Raw genomic sequence first — 21,901 nt, 5'->3', positions numbered from 1 at the left:
TGTATGGCAGCAATATGACTAATCCTCCCTTTGCCTCTGGTTTGTGGGCTGCAGCGAGTTCCTGCCAGCTGTGCCTTCTTGAGGATTTAATCGTCTCCAGCAGCTACAAGGACATGAGAGCCTGATGCTGATGGCACATGTCTCCTCTTACTCTTGTGTGGCTCTCCACCAGCTTAGCTCTTGAGGCCAATACCACTCAGAAGAATAAATTGGGCCTTGGCAAGCAGCAGATTATCATAGCCTTCTCCAGAGGATGGATGTGGGGTGGGAAAAGCTAATCTGTACGCTGACCCCCGTTCATCTCTCTGGGCCTGAGTGCTACAGGCACTCAAATCCTCAGCAGCTGTGACATTCTCCACTTGCTCTCAGCAGCAATTCTGCAAAGTCTGCTAACCAGCAGGGGAGAGGGTGGTTAGTAGCCGCCTGCTTTGTGTCAGGCTTTCCTGGAGTGGAGTTGCCATGGAGATGGGTGGGAGTTTAGCGGAGCAGGGAGCTCGGCGCTTTGCCCTTGTGCGTGTAAATCTGTCTGACATGTCATGTGCATCACATTTGGCTCTGCTGCTCACATTCGAGGTCCACTGGATTTTCTTGCCCGATTCCCTTGTAGGAGAGCTGAATAACTGCCATGCAGTATTCATAGCACTGTGATATTAAAAAAAGGCAGGACTGGGATTGGTGCCTGCTCTTCCAGGGCCAATTTAAAACTAAATCTGGACACCAAAGGATGTTTAGAGCAGGTATCTAAGCCCTGTAAGATGGAAGGAACTTTCCCAGGCTGGAGCCTTTCTTGTGACAGCAGTAAGCATATTGGCTGTCTAAAAAGAGAATTATTTAGAGGCAAAAACAGAAATCCTACAGTTAGGGAGGTGTTGGAAGGTGGAATCTTCCCAATTAATTTTAGAACTTGTAAAGCAGATTAAAATATGGGGGGAGAGTGCTGAATATAAATGTCTGCTTTACACTTACAAAAGGGTGTGCAGGCTCCACGTGCTCAGAAACATTTCTGGGAAAGCATCAATTAAAATGTTTGAGACTGACAAAAGGCTTCCAGGCTGTTGAGGTAAATGGTGACTCATACTGGCCGAGAAGCAGGAAGGAAACACATTTAATGGCTGCGCCACCCCAAGCTGTACTCTGAAATGAGGCTTCCCAGGGGGGTGACCTGCAGACACTGGATTTTAGCCAATGTCTGCTGATCTACCGCCATCAAAGGTGAAGAGCCAAAGTATTTTTCAGTGAATTTGGCAGCATGCCTCCTGGGTTTTTCGATGCATGTAGGTTTGCATGGTGTTATGGAGAGAAACTTGACATATTTCTAATTTTAGAGTCAGAGGAAACAGCTAGGTGGTGAAAATATTTGGAAGGAAGGGTTAAAAAGTTGGAAACGTTGAAGGAGGACAAGGAGGGAATAGAGTGAATGCAGAGATGGATCTTTGAACACCACTTGCCTCAGTAGAAGCTAAAGAGTCCTCCTGAATATACTGCCTGGGCCGTGGCATCAGTTTGAGAGGGGAACAAGGTTTCTGCTGTTTATCCCAGGGAAAGAGGACTGGTCCTTCCAGCATAAGCTAAAGCTTGTGCTTCTCAAAGACTGGTGTGAGCCTGTTGTGTTACTGGAAAAAGGCCTCAACACATGCTTCAAAAGCATCTTCTCCTCCTCCTCCTCCCCCAACCTCGTGTACCACTCTTAACAATTTAATCCATAGCAGTTTGTCTTCACAGGCTGTAATTGATCTGTCTGTGATTTAGCTCATCAGACACTCATTAAAGAGTTTGCAGCCTTTTTTTATTCATGAAGAGTGAGACTCAAGGATCTAAAACCACTTTGTCTTTGTCTTAACTGGATTAATTTAGTATTCTGGGATTTGGGAAGGCTAATAAACTTAAACGAGCTATTATTTAAAGGTGAGCTGCCAAGTGAACATGAAGAATGATCCAAACGCTGGCAGTGTGCCAATGGCTCTCTGTGGTCAGGTGTCAGGTGTGAGCAGCAGAGGGAATTGTGGCTAAAACCCCAGATATTCCTCACAGCCCTGCAGTGGGTGTCCCACAATGCCCTGCCCATGACTGATGGGATGATCCAGCTTGCAGGGGAGTTGCTGGAGCCGTGTCTGCAGTGAAGATGGCATTTTGTGCTAGTGATGTCAGTGGGATACACAGAAATATTTGGTGCATTGTGTAGAGTTGGAGCTTGACATCTGGTTTTCTTTACTGGGGCCGCTATTGTTCTGAGCTGCCGCCTGTGCTCGGGCAGTGCCCGTAAGGATGAGCACTTCTCACGTTGCTGGCACACACGTGCTGAGGAAATGCCTGTCCAGGCTTTTCACAGGGATACACGGCAGTCTGCAAAAGAGAACAATACCCCTGAGCTGCAGAAAGCAGTTTCCTTTCCCCACTACTTTAATGAACACTTGAGGCATTTCCAAGCTCTAGGAAGAGGAGATCGGGTAGATAGTTCTCCATTCTGCTCCTTCCTGAGCCTGGCTCTGCATGCCACACACATCCCGAAAGATGAATAATTCCCTGTAACTTGAATTTACTGTGCAGTCATACATGTGGTATCATCACATTGCTTGTGCCTTGGATGTCACGTAAGGGGCTATGACCGCCATGGACTCTAAAGTTGTCCGTGGTTTTAAGGCAGCAGCTCTGCCAGGGAACACATGCAGCTGGATCCTGGGTCTGTGCCAAATGTACTGACTTGTTTGGGAGCTGTGGGAAGCTGGTGGGGCCCCGCAGACAAAGCCCTGTGTGAGGCATCTGAATCCTGGCAGGACACGCTGCCATTTACGTGAACTGACTTCCCGCTTGCTGTGCGTATCTGGATTGGGAAATCTTTGGGAATATAAACCTCTCCTAACTGCTCAGAGCCACAGTATTTATAAATACTCTGAGCTTGTGTTTATAGCTATTAATCATCCTATGTAAATATTAATACCATATTTTTCTTTTTTTGCAGTGTACAGAGGCCAAAAAGCATTGCTGGTACTTTGAAGGATTATATCCTACATATTATATGTAAGTAGTCATTGCTTTTCTTTTGCAAAAGAGAATTAGATTCTGTAGTCTCTTAGATTGTTGCTCTTTTACTAATTATACTTTTTCTATAACTCATCTGAGACTTTTGCAAATTCAAAAATGAAGATGCAGTAAACTTTCATTTCCCTCCTTCCCTGTAAACCCATCTCTCTCCTTTTTTCCTTACTGAAAAAAGTGTACAGATTCATTTTGCCACACACCCCAGATGACCTTTCCAACTGAAAACAAAACTCAAGTACTTGAACAGCTCTTATTTCAGAGCACTGAAAGGAAACATAAGTAGACCAATGTGAAGACAGTTCTCCCTTTGTTTTGAACAAGGACAGGTAATCAGACAGAATACCTTGAATGCTTTGAAAGTAACTTTGTCCCTGTGCTAGTACTGTTGTTTAATTTAGGGAGTTGAGATCATTTGTTATCCATGGCATAACTGTCCTTTTGATGAGTGGCATCTGCATTCACTTGGGTAAGAACCAAATGTCAGTGACCTGTAGGTATGTGACTGAGGATCTCTCTAATTGCAGTTTTCTGTTTCATATTGCCCACAGCAATGGCAAAAAAAGTGGAGGAAATATGTGGATGGGAGGTACATTCAGTGTGGGTTTGGGGGCAGAAAGGAGATAAATGTAGTAAACTTTCTACCTGGTTGTATAACTTTATAATTACAAACAACTGTAAACATAAGTTAGAAAAAAAAAAAAAAAAGGCAGGGTGGAAAAGCATTAGGTTATCTGTTCCCTGAGCAAGCTCTTTCTTGCTGAAGGATTGGAAATTATTGTAATCCTTATGCTACCCAAGAACTTCCCTCCCTTTTCTTTTCCACCTCCACTTCATCTGCCAGAAGCAGGAGCGAAATGGAAGAGACAAAAAGCAGCCAGGAAGCCACTTGCAAAAGAAAGCCCACAGAAAGAATGAAACACCATGATTTAATCATCTGTGATCCTGGATATTAACTGCTTAGGAAGTGTTTGTGCCTAGAACTGTCCTTTTTTCAGGTGACTGAAATGTGGAGAATTACTCATAAATGGTTGGCCAAAACAGATGGGGGAATTTAAATAAGTTCATTTTCTTTGCATGCTAATAACAATGGGACTTTGGTTCCCCCTACATTTTGGTTTGCTTTTCTGCAATGTGGGAAAGAAGCTGGGATGTCACAAAATTACAGAAATCCCACTGTACCTTGACATTCAGGAGTGTGTTATTCATCATCACCTTGGTGTTTTGCTTAGGTTTCTGCCCATGTGATTTTACAGATAGTGTTTGTCTCCCTGGGCAATACGAAGGGGTGGCTACTTGGAGATTGGGTTCAGACCCTTTGTGTACATACAGATTCCTCCAAAAAAAAAGGGCTAAAAAAAAAAATCCTGTTCTATATTGACACTGTCAAGTCAATCAGAAGACTGTCACTTGTCATCGTGTGTTTTGTGGTAGTTACTACAGCACCGTGTTATCCAAGTCATGGCATGGAAGTGTCATGGTTGCCACTCTCCTGAATAGTGGAAGTCAATGGAAAAAGGAAGGGGAAAGGGGCAGGATGTGTGTGCTCAGCAATTGTCTCAGGGGTGATGAGTGTCCTGTTAATGCTAATGTTGTTGTTGTGATTATGAGTTTAAGTGGGCAAGAAGAAACACTGGGGAAAGACGATAAGGATTTGGGGATGGTAAAGCTCAGAGCACAGATACTATGTGTGACAAATGAAGGAACAGGGAGAGGGTATTTGGGTGCACAGCCCAGCAGGGTTAAAGGGGGGATGCATCAAAGCAGTAGGAAGGTGGTGCACGTCTGCGGTGCCTGGGCTGATCTACTTTGTTGCTTCTGCAATGTCAGTTTCTGTTGTTCAGGGTCCCCAGCTGCTTCCTACCTGTGCTGTCTTTTCACACCTCTGTGGTGGAGCAGAGGCACAACTCCAATCTCAATATCTTAGGGCGAAGTCCCATTGCTTCAGCACTTGTTTGACCCTTCACTGAATTAATTCAATTTGCTAATCCCACAGAAAGTTGTTCATTTTAGCACATTCGAGTCGGTGTTGAATCAGCTTGGTATAGTTTTTGGCAAACACCGGTGAACTGGGAGGAAGGGAGTATTCTGCATATTGTGGGGGAGGAGGCATGAATAGCATCGTCTCCATCAGCATATGGTTACATTTAAATTATCTAAAGGCATCATGCATAACTTTGTCCTGAGAGTGCCTCCTCTGTGCAAATCTAGATCTGGGATGTGCTCTAGTGAAACGGGTTTTATTTTATCTTACCATTTCTGTAGCAACAGTCCATACCAAGCAGATATATTTAGATTTATATTTAAAGGAGGTTGCCATAGATTCCACTTGTTTCTATCACTGATTTTGTGAACAGACTTTTTTCTCCCCAGTTAATATATGTAGTCTCTCCTTTCGTCTCGAGACTATCTTTGGAGACTTACGAAAGCCAGCAATGCAATCCTTTTTAATGATTTTCCTGTGATTTCAGTCCCATGCTGGCACTATGTCACATCTCCAACAGAGACAGTTGGTATTATAATGAAAAGGTTGGCATGTCAGCTCAGAAATGCCAAGTGCTGTGTCTTTTCACAAATGCAGTGTGGCATGCTGGGACCGAGGTATCCCTGAACTGGCCTATCTACAGCCTTATCACTTCTGGGTAGGCGCATCCTCCTGGAAGGTGCCTGCCTCTCTTTTAATTACCCAGAGCAATAGAAGTCTGGTGGACTGTCATATAACTTGGTGGTTTGCTTTTCTCAGAAGTTTAAAGGCAAGATAGCTGAGTTAATCTTTCCTGTAAAAGCTCTACTTCAGCCCTCCAAAGACAGATAAGAATGTGTCTGCTAAGCCAGAGGAACAGTGTGCCAAAAGAAGTGTTCTGGAAATTCAGCTAGATTTGGGTGGCTAAAACTTGCAGTAATATGACAGTTTCTCTTTTGGAGCTTAATGTTTTGCAGTGGTTTTTTTATTCAATCTGCCTTCCAGCATAATAATTTTAAAAAGAAAAATCTTTTAGCGATATTGTTCAAAACTTTCTTAAAACTTGTCTTTTATGCTTTCCATCTGAACAGCTATGGCAAAGGTTGAAGATCACAGTTCCAGAACTAATGATACATCTTTCTGTCCAATTATTTAATGGTATTAGTATTTTTTAAAAATAATTTTTTTCCAATAAAAATACTTACTCCATCCTTCATATATCATCAATAACCTTTAGTTTAATTCAAGCATGTTTCTTCCAAATGTAATTCCATTTCTTAAGGCTAGACTGAGAAGTTGATAATTTTCCAAAATCTTTTCCCTCTCCTATGGGAGTAAGCTACAGCGTATTTCAGACCAGAAGTGAACATGGAAAGTTTACCAAGAATTTGAGAGACATATGCTTGTCTTCTGTCCTTAATACAGACAATTTCAAAGACTGCTCTTAACTTATTTCCTTAACCCATCCAACCATTTCTCCATGTCCTTGTTACCTGAGTCACCAGAGACTGTTGTCAGTTAGATACTTTTCTACTACTTCAGCAAAATGTTTTTTTTAATATGACTTAGAAAAATAAGTAAGCAAATATAAAGCAGAGAAAGGAATTAGTCATTGGAGTCTAATTCTTATCCTTTGGAAAAGCAGGGAGCCAAGTTGTTCCTGAGTTTGCTTAAAGAATTAGATCATACCTCTCCTTGTGTGGATGCACAGAAAATGATTCAGAATTTAAAGCTGTCTCAAGAGACTCGACTGATGCTCTACAAGCATCCTCATCCCACTCTCACTTAAGTAAGCCAGCTCAGCCTTATCTCAGATGTGCTGATGGTTGGCAGAAGAAACAGTCAAGGTACTTTTCTTCCATGGCAATGATGTGAATAGTAACAGAGAGAATGCATTAGAGTGCAAAACCACCTTCCCTGTAGGCAGATGCCAGCAGCACTTAAGATACTCCAGTTGTTTTTCCATTTCTAAGTTGGGCATGAATAGGAGAGGGAAGGCTGCCTTATGTTTTGCTGATGAGTAGTAGTTTGATTGGAATGATTGTGGATGTCTCCCTCACTGCAGAGTCAAGTGTATTTCCTGGTATGACTGATCAGTCCCGTAGGTCTTTTCTATTTATTTTTCCTTCAGTTGTTAGCTACCATCATACTGGGGCTTTTAATGAGGTGATAAATTCCAGATGCGTGTTTCTAATCCTCTCCTTGCCAGGCTGCATGGCATATTTATAAAACAGCAGGAATGTTTTTGAGTGTGAGCAGTAGGCATGTGTCCGCAGCAATAGATATGCCGTGGCTGGTGCCACTGGGTCAGTGAAGGACTCACCCACAGGGAGGGGCACCCATTATCCCCTGCCCTCTGAGCCTCACCATGGTGTTTCTGTTTGTTTGTTTTTTGGGGTTTTTTTTAAACACATTTAGCTGCCTTCCTGCCCAGGCTGTAAGGTGTGCACTTGGTTATGAGAATGTTGAGTGTGGAAGCCATGCTGAAGCTGGGATAAATGACATCTCCCACTCTCTGGTTTATCCACAGATGGCTTCCACTGCCAGTGTAGCAGTGGAAGCTCTTCTTGCTGCACTTGGTGTCCCTTCCAACTAATAGGTGTAGGTGAGATTTGGCTTTTCTAACATCACACCTACTTGTGTATGTGAAGATTTCTAAATGCCTCCTTGGTAGCCTGTATCATCATCTACCTCCTAAATACTGAGTTTTTGCATCTGAGTTCTGCCCTGGGTTCCTTGTCTTAGGTAGTTCTTCACTTCTCAAAGGTATGCTACTAGGGGAAAGACCTCCGGAAAGAAACATGAACATTTTCTCTGGAAGAAAGTGTTAACCATTGCTGTTGGTAATTATGTGAAGAACAGAACAGAAAAGACAGGTATCTCTTATTACCTTCTATTTCTTATCCAAAGCAGGACCTGAATTAATGTTGAAAGCAGGTGGAAGTGCTATGTTTTTAGGGCAGTGTATTTTGGCCATAAAAACCAGTTTACTGCATACAGCAGACAACTGCACATGTACACATTTGTGTTGATGAAATCTGTTTAATTTTTCATTTAGAATTAGTATAAGAACACTAACAGACACCTAAATGAATGTTAGGTATTATTCTTCATGTTTAAGACATGTTCCTACCCTGCATGGGAAGAGTAATTTTTTTTCTTATTGTAGAGAAGAATGAAGAATATATTAAATTTGTGGTTTTTCAGGGATTTTGAAGTAATTTTGTTGTGCATTTTCACATGCTTCTCTTACTTTGCTGTTGTTAAGTTTTGTTGTATTTGTCACACAGCCATACTCATCTGGCTGGTTTTGAATGTGAGTCCTTTTATTCTTTGTGATCAGTCCATAATAATTCTGTGCATTATCAAGAACCTGCAAAATGTCCCAGGTGAAAACATTAAAAAGTGTTTTTCTCTTGCTGTTGCTCAGATAGCTCAGAGGGCACTTCTTCCATCAATGTATGTCCAAGAGGCTGGAAAACCACCCCAATCCACTGGGAGTGTTGCATGATGGTAGCTATTGTCTGTGCTCCACATTCTGTTGTGTTTACTGCTGTTAATTAAGTTGGCTTTCTGATGGTACACTTAGCTTTCCACTGCAATTACAGCTGCTTGAAGTGTCAGCAGGTGTGTGCTTAGGGAGGTAATATAGCTGCTGATTTATCCTTCCATTTGCTTTGAAGCCACCAGGGAGGAGGGAGAGGGGAGGCAATGTAATAGTTTTGCATGCTTGCAGGCGCCTTGAATAGCTGGCACTGTACAGACACAGGGACCTGGATTCCCTCCAGGGCTCACTTTTGCAGTGAGCAGCCCCAGGAAGGGCCTGATTGCAGATGTGGTTCGTTGCAAGAATGTAAGGACATGGTTTGTGTTGACAACAAAGACAGCAGTAATCACCAGACCACCTGTAGAAAAGGCAACAGAATCCCACCGCCAGTGCTCAGTCCTCTGCAGCCTTAAACAATAGTGATGCAAAAAGTCAAAGCTTCAAAAGTCAGTGCCCTTGAAGGGGCTTACTCCTTGCTCCAAATAAGAGTTACCCAGCAGGTAGGTGCCTTGCCACAAACTGGAATTTCCTTCAGTGGATCAATTATCTAAAGCAATCTGGGGTGAATTAGGCTGCCAAATTACCGCCCAGCTCAACTTGCTAGGAGCAGGTCCTGAAGAGGGGTTTAGTATATCAACCTTCACAAGCCATCAGACAGGTGATGGACCTAATTTCAGATTTAAAGGATGATTTTGGAGTTGGAGGCTGACCAGGTATAGGCAGCTAATTCTGAGAAGGTGAGGAAAGAAGAAAAGAGGGATACTCCTTCTAGTGGGGTACTCCTCTGAGACCAGACCTTCCCCTGGCTGAGGTGGAGCAGAGAACCCATCCCCTTCTCATTTCCAGAGGGTGTGATAACCACAGCTGTGACTTACTGTGAGCTGTGAGCCTCACTTTTTCCTATGGAAGATGTTTCACTTGAAATACTCATCAGGTCTTAATTCTTCCATGTCCCAGGCAAGAACCCTAATGAGAGACTGAGAATCAGTTTCTTCTGGCTTCCTGTCAGTGGAAAAGGTTGTACCTGGTTTGAGCTTCAGTGGACAGTGTCAGAGTGCATCTGATGCCTAAGTGATCTTGAAGTTCTAACCCTTTCTAAGTAGGGAGACCCCAAATTAAAGTTTTGAAAGACTTGATGGCACTTAACAGCTGGCCATTACTACCCAGTCCTTCTCTGCATTTGATCATGCAGTGGCTTGATGCAGGAAAAAAAGGTTTACTATGCTTGAGTATTTTAAATTGAGGCAGGCAGCAAATTCCTGGATACCCATCGCCCCCTGCCAGCAGACTTATGCTTTCCCAAAGCAGGGATGAAATGCAGTAGGACTGCCTGCCCACTGGGAGCAGCTTGAGATACGTAGAACTAAACTGTTTTATAAGGGGCCTGATGGTTAACTAGGATTCCTCATTCCTGTTGATCCAAGAAATTTACAATTCCACCTCCAGAAAATTCAGACTAGTCATATACATTATCTGTGGCTTACTTTTGTCAGAGCCTTAAGCAATCCTGTTTCTCTGCTTTGTTCTGTGAAAGAAAAGCCTGCAGCCTCTGTTGAAAAATAGCTCTTTAAGGCTCCATACACTGCCAAAGCCCAAGACACTGCAATTCTTGCTAGGTTCTGCCACAAGGGAAGCAGAGAAAATTTCTAGATGGATATGTGCTGGCCAGAAAGCCATGTACAGGTACTTTACAGACAACAAAGAGAGTTCCTCTGCAGGGTGACTTTCTTCTTGGGATCTGGAAAGAGAGGCTGGGGTTATGGTAAACCTTTGGGTAGCAGAAGATCGTGAGAAGGATTGCTTTGATAGGAGCACGTGTGCAAATACTTCTCATACCATCAAAAGTGGGGGAGGATTTACTTATTCTGCTGAGTTTTTGCACAGAGATGGTATTTATAGGTTCTTCACCTAAAGAGTAATTGAGAGATGAGCTCTTTTTCAGCTGTTGCCTGCTCTTGTTTTTCATGTTTGTGTGAAGGACAGGAGCCAAGTATCTTGTCTTATAGGAGATTTTAGTTGTGTCAAAGCAGACAGGACTCTAATCTGAGCAAATACTGTTCTGTCTCAGTTGTTTCTACTCTGTAGAAAAAAATCACCTGACAGCCCTTTTCCTTTGTTTTTGGCTTACATTTTCTTCTTAAGGTCTGTGTGATTTACCAAGTACCTGGGTAATTATCTCTCTAGTTATCCTCTCTAGTGCTCTCTTTAGTACCAGTAGCAGTGATTTTGTTCTTAAGTACAGATATGCAATGAGGTCACAGCTCTATTAATCTATGAAGCAGCTGTATTTTTTATAATAAACTTATCTAGTCATACATATCAGACCTCTGTTTGACAAGGCACTGTTATTGCATATGCTGAGAGATTGCCTTTGCTATCTCAAAGAAGATAAATGCTTTTGGGTGCTGAGAACCTGTAACTGCAGGTGTCTGCTGAAAATTAGACCAAGGAGATACAAATGACCCTAAGACCAAGGCTGGAATGCAGATGTTCCCTACAAGCCAAAGACCTTGCCTGTCTTACTGCTCCTCAAGCACTTGAGTCAATGCTATGGAAGGATGTGGCCTTTTGTTGCAGCATCTTTCTGGAGAGAGACTAAAGCACTTTGGGTCCCAGAAATAGTTGCTTAGGTGTGACTCCTGAGTGCAGAGTTGGACTCTCTGTTTCTATTTCCATGTTCTGTGGGCTCCTGTAGCAAAACAGATTCCTTGGGATAACCCCTCCATTGTGTGATGGTTTTCCCCATATCTGCAGCCAATAGTCTGTGTCCTTCCTTAGACAGCAGTGCAGGCAATGGGTTTGCTTTGAAGTCTGCTTCTTATGGGAAGATGGCAATGCACTTACGAAATGTCTGAAATGAATAAAAGTTTCAGTAAACTTGGTAGAAAAAGAACTCTTTCTCAATTACATGGTGCACCTTCAGTTATCTTCCCCATTTTCTGTCTGTCAGGTCTAAGTCTTGTGGCAGTGTACCTCAGTGACATCACTCCTCACAGATAGCACAGCCATGACTCAGAGCTTCATCAGAATTGTTTCTGATAGTCACTTTGTGGTGATTGCCTGCTTTTTCTTTTTGTCTCAAGCCTTGTTTGCTTTTTCTCTGTTCCTGGCAGCTGAGTTGCAAGCAGATTAGATAATTTTATTTTTAAAACTTCCTATGTCCTAGAACAAGTAAATGTGTGTGCACACTTCAGATGTCTGCTGTCATCTTTTCTGTAGGAGCAGACCTGAACCTTCTGACTTCAGGGCTCAGCATTGAATCTGCCTGGAGATGACCCAGCCTCAGCAATTCATCCCTTGCAGCCCTTATGAAGAATCCTTCCGGTCTTTTGCCTGTGCCAATATTAGGGCCACATCTGGCACTTCCTTAGCTTCATCTAATGCCACTACCAACCCCCAAAATGTTTCCTTTGTGTTCTTAGCTTTGCTCCACTGCTGTATTTTCATTTACACCATTCCCTGACTCCCTTCAGTTTTCTTGCCCCCCGCTCCAAAACTGCCAGTGCTTCTTGTGTTTCAGTGAGTCCCAATTTGTATCATAGAATTTACAGATATGTGCAGCAATCATTTAACCTTTGACTGGTATGCAACCTTTTTTTGGAATTCATGTCAGGCTTGTCTTCAGAACAAGATGAGGTTAGAGATGATGCAGTTCACTGTATTTGGTTGTTGATGTGGAGCTGTGGTTTTATTTCGCCCACTCATCCTCTGTCTTTGTGTCTGCAGTAAGGTTTCTGCCACTACATGTGGATTGACAATTTATGGTTTCTTCACTCTTCCAAAATACATTATTAATCAAACATCTTAAATGCTAAATCAGGTTTTGGCCCATATGATGCAAAACATGTAGAGAAAAAACCTAAGAATATTACAGCTTCCATTCCAAGATGTGGTGGTGGTAGGGAATGCAGCTCTTTGCTGCAGCAGCTCTACTAGGAAGGGAATTGTTCAGCTGTGTAGATGCAGGTATATTGGAGAAGAGCTATTGGACCATATCATTGAGCAGCTATTATCCACAGAACACATGCAAGTAAAGAGTTTGTAAGGTTTGGGTCATACCATATTCCTTTATGAGAAACTATGCTTTGCTTGTCCTTAAAGGAAGGAAGTTCAGTGCCATGATTTAAGTGTGAACCCAGAGAAAAACCATGTCCCTGTGACCTGACACAGTGTGTAACTTTGATCTGTGACACAGCCCTTCCTTGGTGTGCCAGCAGTTCAACATGTTGGACATGCACATACAGTCCTTTTATTCCACTGAATTATGAATGAAAAGATGTACCTTCTAAATAATAAATCCTATTGCACACAGTTTTTGAAAGAGAGATTGTATTCTTGGTGAAGTTGCAGATTAGCAAAGCAACTAATTATGTCTTCTCCTGTGTCGTAGGTTAACTTTAGATCAATGAAATGAACATTGCCCCAGGGAAATGCAGTTCTTGGGATCATCTCTGATCTGTGAAAAAGGGAAATTGACTTTAGAAAAGCCTTCTGGAGATGGGTTCAGTCCAGTTCTGATTGTTAGTAAGGGTCATTCTGCTTCAACTGGCATTAGGCACACTGGTCCTTCCTTGTAAAGCAAAGCCAGAGTATGGGTTCAATTTAAAGAAAATGCATGCCATTCAATAAATATATGTGCATGTGCTTAATTATGTTTTTTTATTGAACTAGGGTCTTAGTTCTGCTGTGATTTGCCGTCAGGCAGTGAGAGATAGTACATCAAAGACTGATTATACTTAAGCTTGCATGTTACTCCATTAATAAGCTGATTTTGTTGTTGACTTTTGCAGGTTAATAAATATGGCTTTTGTAAGTAAGTTAATTGTCTTGTAATTGGGATGAATATTGTCAGGATTTGTGTTGTTTTTCCACAGTGCATAGAATCAAGAACAAGAGATCAGCAGAGCTTGTGCTGTAGCCTGATGGCAGTATCAGCAAATGGAATATTCACTTTTCCAGTCCTTTTTGGTGCTGCTGTCAAGTGGTGGGGAGTACAGACAGCAGGTTGGCATCATCCTTGATTCCAGCCTTGATTCCATGCTCCTACATATGGGTACATGTGTCCACTCTCACAGGCACACAGAATAAAGCACCTGCTTGGTTTTATGGGTAAAAAGTGACAAGGTTATCAGTGTCAGATCTCAGAGGGTTGTGAGGGTTGTGGCACTGGTATCCTTTTGCAGATCCACCCAGCAAATGCAGTGGTCAGCCTGGGATGAGCTGGCTGAGCTCACTGGCTGTTACAGTAAGAAAGCTTACTGACTGCCAGGAATTGGAGCCACCATGAGAGACTCTTCCATCCTTTGCATCACTGTTTTCAACCATTTGAAAGTTCAGTCACCTGAAACTTCTCTTGATGCCTGTTTGTCGGTGAGTGGTCTCAGGAGCTTCATAAATATTCAGCAGTGTAGCCTTTCTGCCTTCCAGCTGGTGCTTTAGCCTTCCTTTGCAGGAATAAAAGTTAAGCCTTTGAGACTTTAAGAATGGTGCTGACTTGTAACCTGGATAACTTAAAGATAAAAAACAGATTGAGGTACTGCATTCCTCTACAGATGCTCCTTTCATTTTGGTGGTTTGAATGCCCATAATTATGTATTTTAAAATAGCTATTTCCCATATTTTCTGGCTCTGGAGAAAACAGGTGCAAAACAAGCAAGGCAAGGGTGGCCATGGGGGAGGTGTGTGTGCAGTCTCTGTGACCTCTCTAAGTTTTATTACAGGTGAAGCTCTTGGGGCTCTGGGAGATGGTGCCTCCACTCCCCATCCTGTGTGTGGTCAGATGTAGGTGTCTGGGCTGACAGAGCCAGTGTGTAGAGGTAGAGATAAGGACTGCTCACATTCCTAAAATCCTTCTTTTTATTTTTATCCTGATGGACTCAAGAAGGGTTTCTAGGTTTAGGGCTCAGTTTCTACTCTGCTTTTCTGGCCCAACAAAATCCTTGCTGTGCAGCATCAGCCAAGGGGGCAAGTACCCATCACCATGGATTAAGTGCTCCAACCAAAGCATGTTGAAGAGCAAGTGGGTGCCATGAGCACTGGTGTAACAGAAGTCAGCAGCTCCCAGCCCATTTTGTAAGGAACCTGACTCTGTCCTTGACTTCAACATATGTCTTGAAAGCTCCTGTTGGGCTGAACCACTGTGGAAACATGGAAGAATACTTAATTTCTTGGTCCCAAGAGGACTGAAGTTAATGCTGACTTGCTAAGTCTTGTTGGTAGTTATGTGAGGTTTGGTAGTTTTGAGTATGAGCAGTTGTCAGGGTCTTGGGAAGCTTTAAAGAAGGAAAATTGCAGATGGGTCACTTTCATGTTCAATGGTAGCAAAGTGGGTGTTTTCTCTTTTGGCATGAGCAACTTCCTTGGCCTGAGTTTCAAACTGGGTGCCTGAGTGTCTTAATGAACTTTGCCGTGATGATCATGTCAGATCCTCCGGCTTGCCTCAATAAATCCTACTTATTTGTCATCAGAAGAGCATGTAACTGTTTTCACTTGCAAAACAACTGATTATGTATCCATAGAGCATTCTCCTCTGGCCCCAGTTAGAGGCTGAAGCCTATGTGACAATGTATTTTCTGAGTGAAGCCTTGTTAATTGAGCATGTAAATGTGTAATTGTCTGTACAATTATTCAGTTGACATGGTTTTAGTTTGCATACAAATATGGGAGCACAGTCATGCAGTTGAGCAAACTGTCCAAGATCAGATGCTTAAATAAATATTTGCATTCTGCACACAGATGTGAACACCCTTAAAAAGATCAATCCAGTTGTGGTCACCTCTTTTCGTTTTGTGTGTGGATATGGTAATCTTATTGCTATATGCTTATTTTTATTCAAGTCTGTAACATACCACAGATTCTCTGTTAACTTGGTCCTTTTCCCTACTAAGTTTCACTGGTGTGGGAGTAGGAGTTACCATTGGAATTGTTCAGAGGTTGCCCTTAATGCATGTGCCTGCTTTTTGTGCAGTGGTACCTCGTGCCCACAATGACTGAGGATGTAATACCTTTGAAAATGTTCTGTGCATACAAAATATTAATTTGAAGTGTGCAGGTTTTTTAGAGAGAAGGCTGCTTTAATAATGGGACTTGCTGGCAGTTGTAGTCCAGTGCAACTTCTGAGCAGAAAATAGGGCATAAAATTTGCAAATGATGGTACAATTGGAATTTTCTCTGCACTCAGTGGTTTCTCTGCTTGGAAGGTGCTGATTTCAAAGAAAGGGTGATCTGGCAGTTTCATTCTGGCAGTTCTTGTCTGTTCTGTGAATAAAACTCCAAACATCTGTTGGGGGTCTGCAGTATTCATTTAATGTTAAAGAAAACACAATGATACTGCTTTTCTTTATGACTTGTCCTTTTTTTTTTATATAGAATTGAACACCATGTTTGGTCTTTTAGAGGTGGTTTGAGATTAAGTATATAGGTAGTTAGTTTCAATAACATAAGAAAAGTTCCTGAATAGGGATAGAGCTGTGCCACGCAAATGATTGACAGCTTTATCCAGCCAAGGGTAGTCTGTTCTTAAAATAATGCTTTGGTTGGGGGTGTGAGTGGTGTCAGGGTTGGGGATGCCATTTCAATCTGACAGCCACTCAACATCCCTGTGTCTTTATTTCTCCCCAGATGTCGCTCCTATGAGGATTGCTGTGGCTCAAGATGCTGTGTAAGAGCTCTCTCTATCCAGCGACTATGGTATTTTTGGTAGGTGCAGGGCACTTGGAATTTTGTGTTTGTCCTCGTCTTGTTGGTCAGACTTAAATCAGGATATTGCCAGCCCTGGTATTTTAAAGTACAGAAGGTGCAAGTATGTAGGAAGGTATGTGTGTACATAGAAATGCACTGATTTTGTTTCTCTCTTATTAAATTCTCCTGATGTAGTAAGAAAACACTGAAAAAGGAGGTTAGTCATGGCAGGCTGACCTTTCCTGCTTCTGCATCCTGCGGCTTTATACAAGCAGCAGTTCCACTTTTATCCACAATTGCTGAATTCTTTCTGCCTGTCCCAGCTACTACCAAACAGCAACATTCTTCCTGGGTTTTTTGGGCACTTGGTTTTAAAAATGGATCCTGTAAGCAGGCTTGTGCTTTTAGGCAGGATTTAATATATTCCTGCCAGCTGAATTGAGCCTTCAATTAAAAAGGAAGAGAGGTACATTTATGGCTATGAGGATTTCACTGGAGATGACAGCAAAGGAAAAGAAGGCAGAAGGACTGAGCTTTGTGAAACCAGCAGCAGTAATCTGGATAAAGCTTAAACTAATCACTGTTATATGCATAATGAAAAAATAAGGTAAATTCCTTTTGGAGTGGAATTTAAGAAAGCACCTGAATAAAACCTTCTCATTACAGTTGAGAGAAAGGAAAGGCTCCCTAGAAAACCTTTTTTCAGGCATTTAATGTGGAATTTGAAGATTGATTTTTAAAAAAGCCTTCAAAACTGAAACAAATAAGCAGTGAGAAACAGAAGCCTGATGTATACTATAATACAGAGATTTCCCAAAGCTGACTGTGGGATTTCAGTGTACAATCCTTACTGATATAAGTGAAGAGCTCTCTATCTCAATCCCTGGGGTGACGTTGTAAATCTCTGTTTTTCTGCTCAGAAAAAAATCCTTTGCAGGAACACTGCCAAAGGGGAATGTATAAATATTGGCTCAGGGAAAAAGAACCTCCTTCTGCTCTCGTTTCCAATGTAGAAACAAGAACAGAGTTTGAGCCTTTGCATGAAGCAGCTCTTGCTGCCATTCTGTGCCACAATCTTCCTCTCAGCCACCTGGGAATTTTCCAGAGATAAGCGTGGTGTGTAGGCTTGCCTCTGGCCAACTTCCTTGCCTTCCAAAAAAGCACAGTTGTCATTGTCTTCCAGTAAAAGGCCATGAAACAAGATGGCAATTACAGACAGAAGAACCATTCCAATTTACAAGAGCTTTTATGAGTCACTGGAGTGTCTGGTAACTGATCAAGGAAAACACAGTGAAAGCCGCTGTCTAAAGAGCAAAATCTGTGTGCCCTTGCTGCATGTTCCTGTTTCTGCCACACCAGGGCAAGGAAATGATGAGGACAGTTTAATTAGGTTGGAAAGGATGCTGAGAGAAGGAGAATTGTGGCTAAATAATGTCTTTTTTTCATGGAGAATGTAATATCCCATGTAGGAAGCACAAAGCAAAATCTGTCGCCTTCACTACTGAATGCTTCAGTCTTCTGGCTTGAGCTTAAGTGCCAGCTACTGTATTTCCCATGGGAGTTGAAATTAAAATGTTGAGTTAATTTAAGAATATCTAAGATTCTTCTTTAAATGGCAAATGCAGAACAGTATTCCTCTCTGTACTCCACGAACATCCTGAGCAGCCTAGATGCTGTGAGCCTGGGGCCTGCATCCAAGAGGTGCAGTTTGAAACTGTACTACAAACCTGGAATTTCAGTTTAGCATCCCAGCAGCCAAGGTCATGTGTGAACCTGAACTTTTGAAAAAAGTTCAAGTGTGTTTTACTTTTGGGTTACATGCCAGAGAACACTGACAGCAGTACTGATCACTGAAGATGTCCAGAATACATCTATGAGTGCTATCCCAAATGACAGACCTGCTCTCAAGAGACAACCTGCTTAAGAAATCCTGTTAAAAGTTGTAGGCTGATGTATTCTCAGTGAAAAATCTGGATTTAAATGCTGCCTAAATATACAGGTTTTGACTTCCTTCTTCTTTTTGCCTAGGTTCCTTTTGATGATGGGAGTTTTGTTCTGTTGTGGAGCTGGTTTCTTTATCCGAAGGCGGATGTACCCTCCTCCATTAGTAGAAGAACCTACTTTTAATGTGTCTTACACCAGACAACCAGTCAACACTGCATCAGGTCAGACACTGCTCATAACAAGTTTCTTACTTTGGCCAAGGCACTAAAAAAGGGTGGGTTTTGAGCTGTTGTTTCACTGGTTTTTGGACACTGTGTGATTTGTGCAAGGGATTGCACTGCACTCAGACATGCATCCATCTCCTGAGTGAGTGATGTCCTCAGCATTTCCTACAGCATAATTCAGCTGCAGTGTACAGAAGGGGTTTTGAAACACATGGGATGAGAGAACTTTCAGCTCTCTTTCAGTTCCTAATACCTTTGCAGGTGTGTGTCCATGCATGGAAGGAGGCTAGCAAGCTCTCCCTTTGCAGTGTAGACAAAATGATAAGTGTCCAAATTCAACAGTCTCAGGAATAAAGAGTTTTAAATACAATTGACAATATCTGGCAGAGCTGAAGGAAGCTTAGCATTTTCTTCCACAATCTGCCATCTTGCAGGTTTTTTTTTTATTTACCTTCAGTGTTCTGTGCTGGAGTCTTTCTGTGCCAAAGTGGTCTTTTTCCCCTTGTTAGTCTTATTGCTGTCTCTCCAGTAAATAATTACTGTGAGCATCAGGAGGACCTACCCTAGTGAGGGCTTCTCTGCCAAAATTGCTTTCTAAGATTGTAATTTCTTCCTTTCTGGTAGCTAGTTCTGGTTGGGAACACTCCTAGGCCTAAATGGTTAAAAAGATGTTACAGACACAAACTGACACTTCTTTGTTTAAATTCTAAGGGTTTTTAGGGCTCCCATTCCACATCTGTTTTTCTCCTTAACTGAACAGAGAGTATTTTGCAGCTGGGGGAGAGCCAGTCCAACTAGACTAATATTTTTAAGCCTGAAAAATAGTCTGAAGTTTATGTGAACAGGGAATGTCTTTGGCTGAACTGATAAACAGCAGATTTAAATTTAGAGCACAGTTTTACTCTTTCATGGCGCTTCATGGAACATTAATTGTGGGCAAATATAAATAAGCACAAGCTCTTTGATGACCTGATTATGGCACCTGCTTCCAGACTGTTACTACTGTTACTTTAAAGCTTTGGGCTCTGAGCTAGCCCCACATTTATTTTATTTTTTATTTTTAGTTTTTTCCACTGTTCTAGAAATATTTAACAGCAAAGGCAAGTTCCCATTTTCCAGTAATTACTCTTCTGGGTTTGATACCAGTAGCCAATTCGCTGTTGAGGTGGAGCCCTCAAAATGTGGCTCGTGTCCTGTGTCCTTCCTTCCCTGCAGAGATAGCAGCAGCATCTTCTGCCATTCCAGCAGCAGCTGCTGGGAGTGCTCTTCTGGGAGCCTGACTGAGAGAATGGAAGGGGAAGATCTCTTACAAGCTGTGTCATTATAGGAAACACAGACTGGCACCAAAAGAGGAAAACCTGTTGCTCAGCCATGACTTTTTTCCCAGTCCATCTTTATTTAAACAGACAGAGAGAAAGAAAAAAAAAAAAAAAAGCTAACTTAGATGTTGAGATATTCTGTGACTTCAGTTGCATTAAGTCATCTTCCACCACCCGCTGTGATATCTGAGGAGGGTTACACACCAGCTTTGTTATTATGGAAGCAATCTCTGTTACTCCTTATGTGTCATAGCCAAGGAATTTTGTGTGTGGCCATATATTTCCTTTCCTTGTCCCTGCGGGCTCCAACATCATTTCCTAAATTGAATCTATGCAAAGCAATCTTGTCCCATTGTGTTAGCCAGCAGGGACTGACTGCAGCTTGGCTCTTTGCTTTATACAAAGGTTCACCTCTAAACTGTGGGAGGGAAATTATCCCTCTGAGCTTCACTCTGGCTTATCAGCAGATCCAGGACACCACAAAATAATCTCTGAAGTCCTTTTGTAAGACTTGACACCTGAGTCAGGGCCACAGTAGAGACTCCTTTGTCCATCTGGGATCCCACACCTCTCCTCTCTGCAGACAAAAAGCTTTTCTGTCACAGCAATTGAACAGGGCTCACTGTTTTCCCTTTGAAATGCTAGTTGCTTGGGGGCAGTGGTGCCCTTTGCTTCACTAAGTGATTTCCATTGGATCAAAACTGAAACTTTTTGGTAGTATCTGAAGAGGTGAATGCAGTCCTGCCCGCCTGTTTTTTTCCTGGAAGGGAGAAAGACTCCTTGTCTTTGCTCTGATGAACACTTTGGAAAACCTTGTCTGAGTATGCAGAGCACAGGCCCTGGGGGAGCACAGGCTGGTGCCTGTGCTGTTGCTGATACCTTTTCTCTCCTTTCCTTTCTTTCAGGGTCACAACAACCTGGAGTGCCGTATTACACAGACCCAGGCGGACCTGGGATGAATCCCATGGCCATGGCTTTCCACGTGCAGCCCAACTCCCCACAAGGAAACCCGGTTTACCCACCCCCACCTTCCTATTGCAACACACCACCTCCCCCATATGAGCAGGTGGTGAAATCCTCCACATGAGGACTCTGGCTCTCTGACCTGACTGTGTGAGAAGAAGGTGCAATTGCAAAATGACCAAGATGGAGGGCACCTGCCCTTTTGAACACTTGCTGATTCTCCAAGTCCTCTCTCCTTCCCTTCCCTGCACCTTTCCTCATTAAAGTTACTTGCAAAAGGGTGATTTTTAAATTTTTTTCTTTTTTTTTTTTTTTTTTTTAAGTAGAAGTGGATTTTTTCTTTTTCTTCAAAATGAGAGAAGTTGTCTTTGTAATGCTTTTAATGGAAACCTATATTTAAAACCTGTATGTCTTTCTCTTTATTTATTGTTTGTTTCAATCAAGGTTTTAATTGCGTCGTGGCAGGTTACTGATAGCAATTCTTGTGACCCCATAGTGATGTGCAGCCTCCTAAGACCCCACAGCAGAAATGTCCTCAGCTAAGGGAAATGACAGCTAAGGGAAAAGGTAGAAGCAGCAGGGCAATGATTTTACCAGAAATTGTGACTACCATCTTTTGCTTTTACTATTTTCTTTTACATTTCAGTTCTGATGGATACCAGAAAGATGCTCTGATAAAAATCACTGTGACCAGAGTACCAGTATTGGTTGAGTTGTGGCAAGGGCTCTGCCAAGTGCCCTAGAAAAGAGGGAGTTGTTACTTTAAGTGGTGCACCCAGAATTAAGGACTGGGACTTGAGTGTTTCTTGTCCATCATGTGAACTTCACCTGTGTGTTTGGTATCTTGGCTCCCCTTGTTTTGCCGGCACTGAGGCTGTATGAAACAGACAGTGACCTACATGTTGGCACGAGAGGAAGGTGTTGCAACCTCAGAACTACTTTTACCTCTTGACAGAACAGTGAGAAGCACTGAAATGCCTAAGTTTTCTTCCCTAAATTGGAAAATATTTACAGTAAGAGGGAATGGGAGCATAGGTACAAGTTTACTCCCTTTGGCATTGATGGGAGTTTAGTCCCTGAGAAATAGTATCTTCCATTACAGTGTAACTGCTGCCACAAAGAGTACCAAGTAAAGCTGTCATCTGAGGTGATAGATCTGTAAATCTGCTCTCCTCTCTAGGTCAGAAAAGTAATAACTTTTTGGGACAGGTTCTTAATAGCATTC

At 42.4% G+C, this 21,901-nt stretch overlaps 1 protein-coding gene across 1 annotated transcript in view; it reads left to right on the top strand.

The window, feature by feature from the left end:
• Positions 1-21,084, top strand: part of VOPP1 (VOPP1 WW domain binding protein) — a 62,739-nt gene extending 41,655 nt beyond the window's left edge. Inside the window, exons 2-5 of the mRNA XM_058040270.1 lie at positions 2,960-3,018; positions 16,167-16,244; positions 18,255-18,391; positions 20,619-21,084. Of these exons, the coding sequence (XP_057896253.1) occupies positions 2,960-3,018; positions 16,167-16,244; positions 18,255-18,391; positions 20,619-20,800 (456 nt within the window). The 3' untranslated portion in view covers positions 20,801-21,084. The remainder of the gene's footprint in view (positions 1-2,959; positions 3,019-16,166; positions 16,245-18,254; positions 18,392-20,618) is intronic.
• Positions 21,085-21,901: the final 817 nt, after the last annotated feature.

Source organism: Melospiza georgiana, chromosome 1 (genome assembly GCF_028018845.1).
Source record: "Melospiza georgiana isolate bMelGeo1 chromosome 1, bMelGeo1.pri, whole genome shotgun sequence".
Classification (NCBI taxonomy): Eukaryota; Metazoa; Chordata; class Aves; order Passeriformes; family Passerellidae; genus Melospiza; species Melospiza georgiana.
The sequence above is the reverse complement of the archived record's forward strand: the minus strand, read 5'-3'. Positions and strand labels throughout refer to the sequence as shown.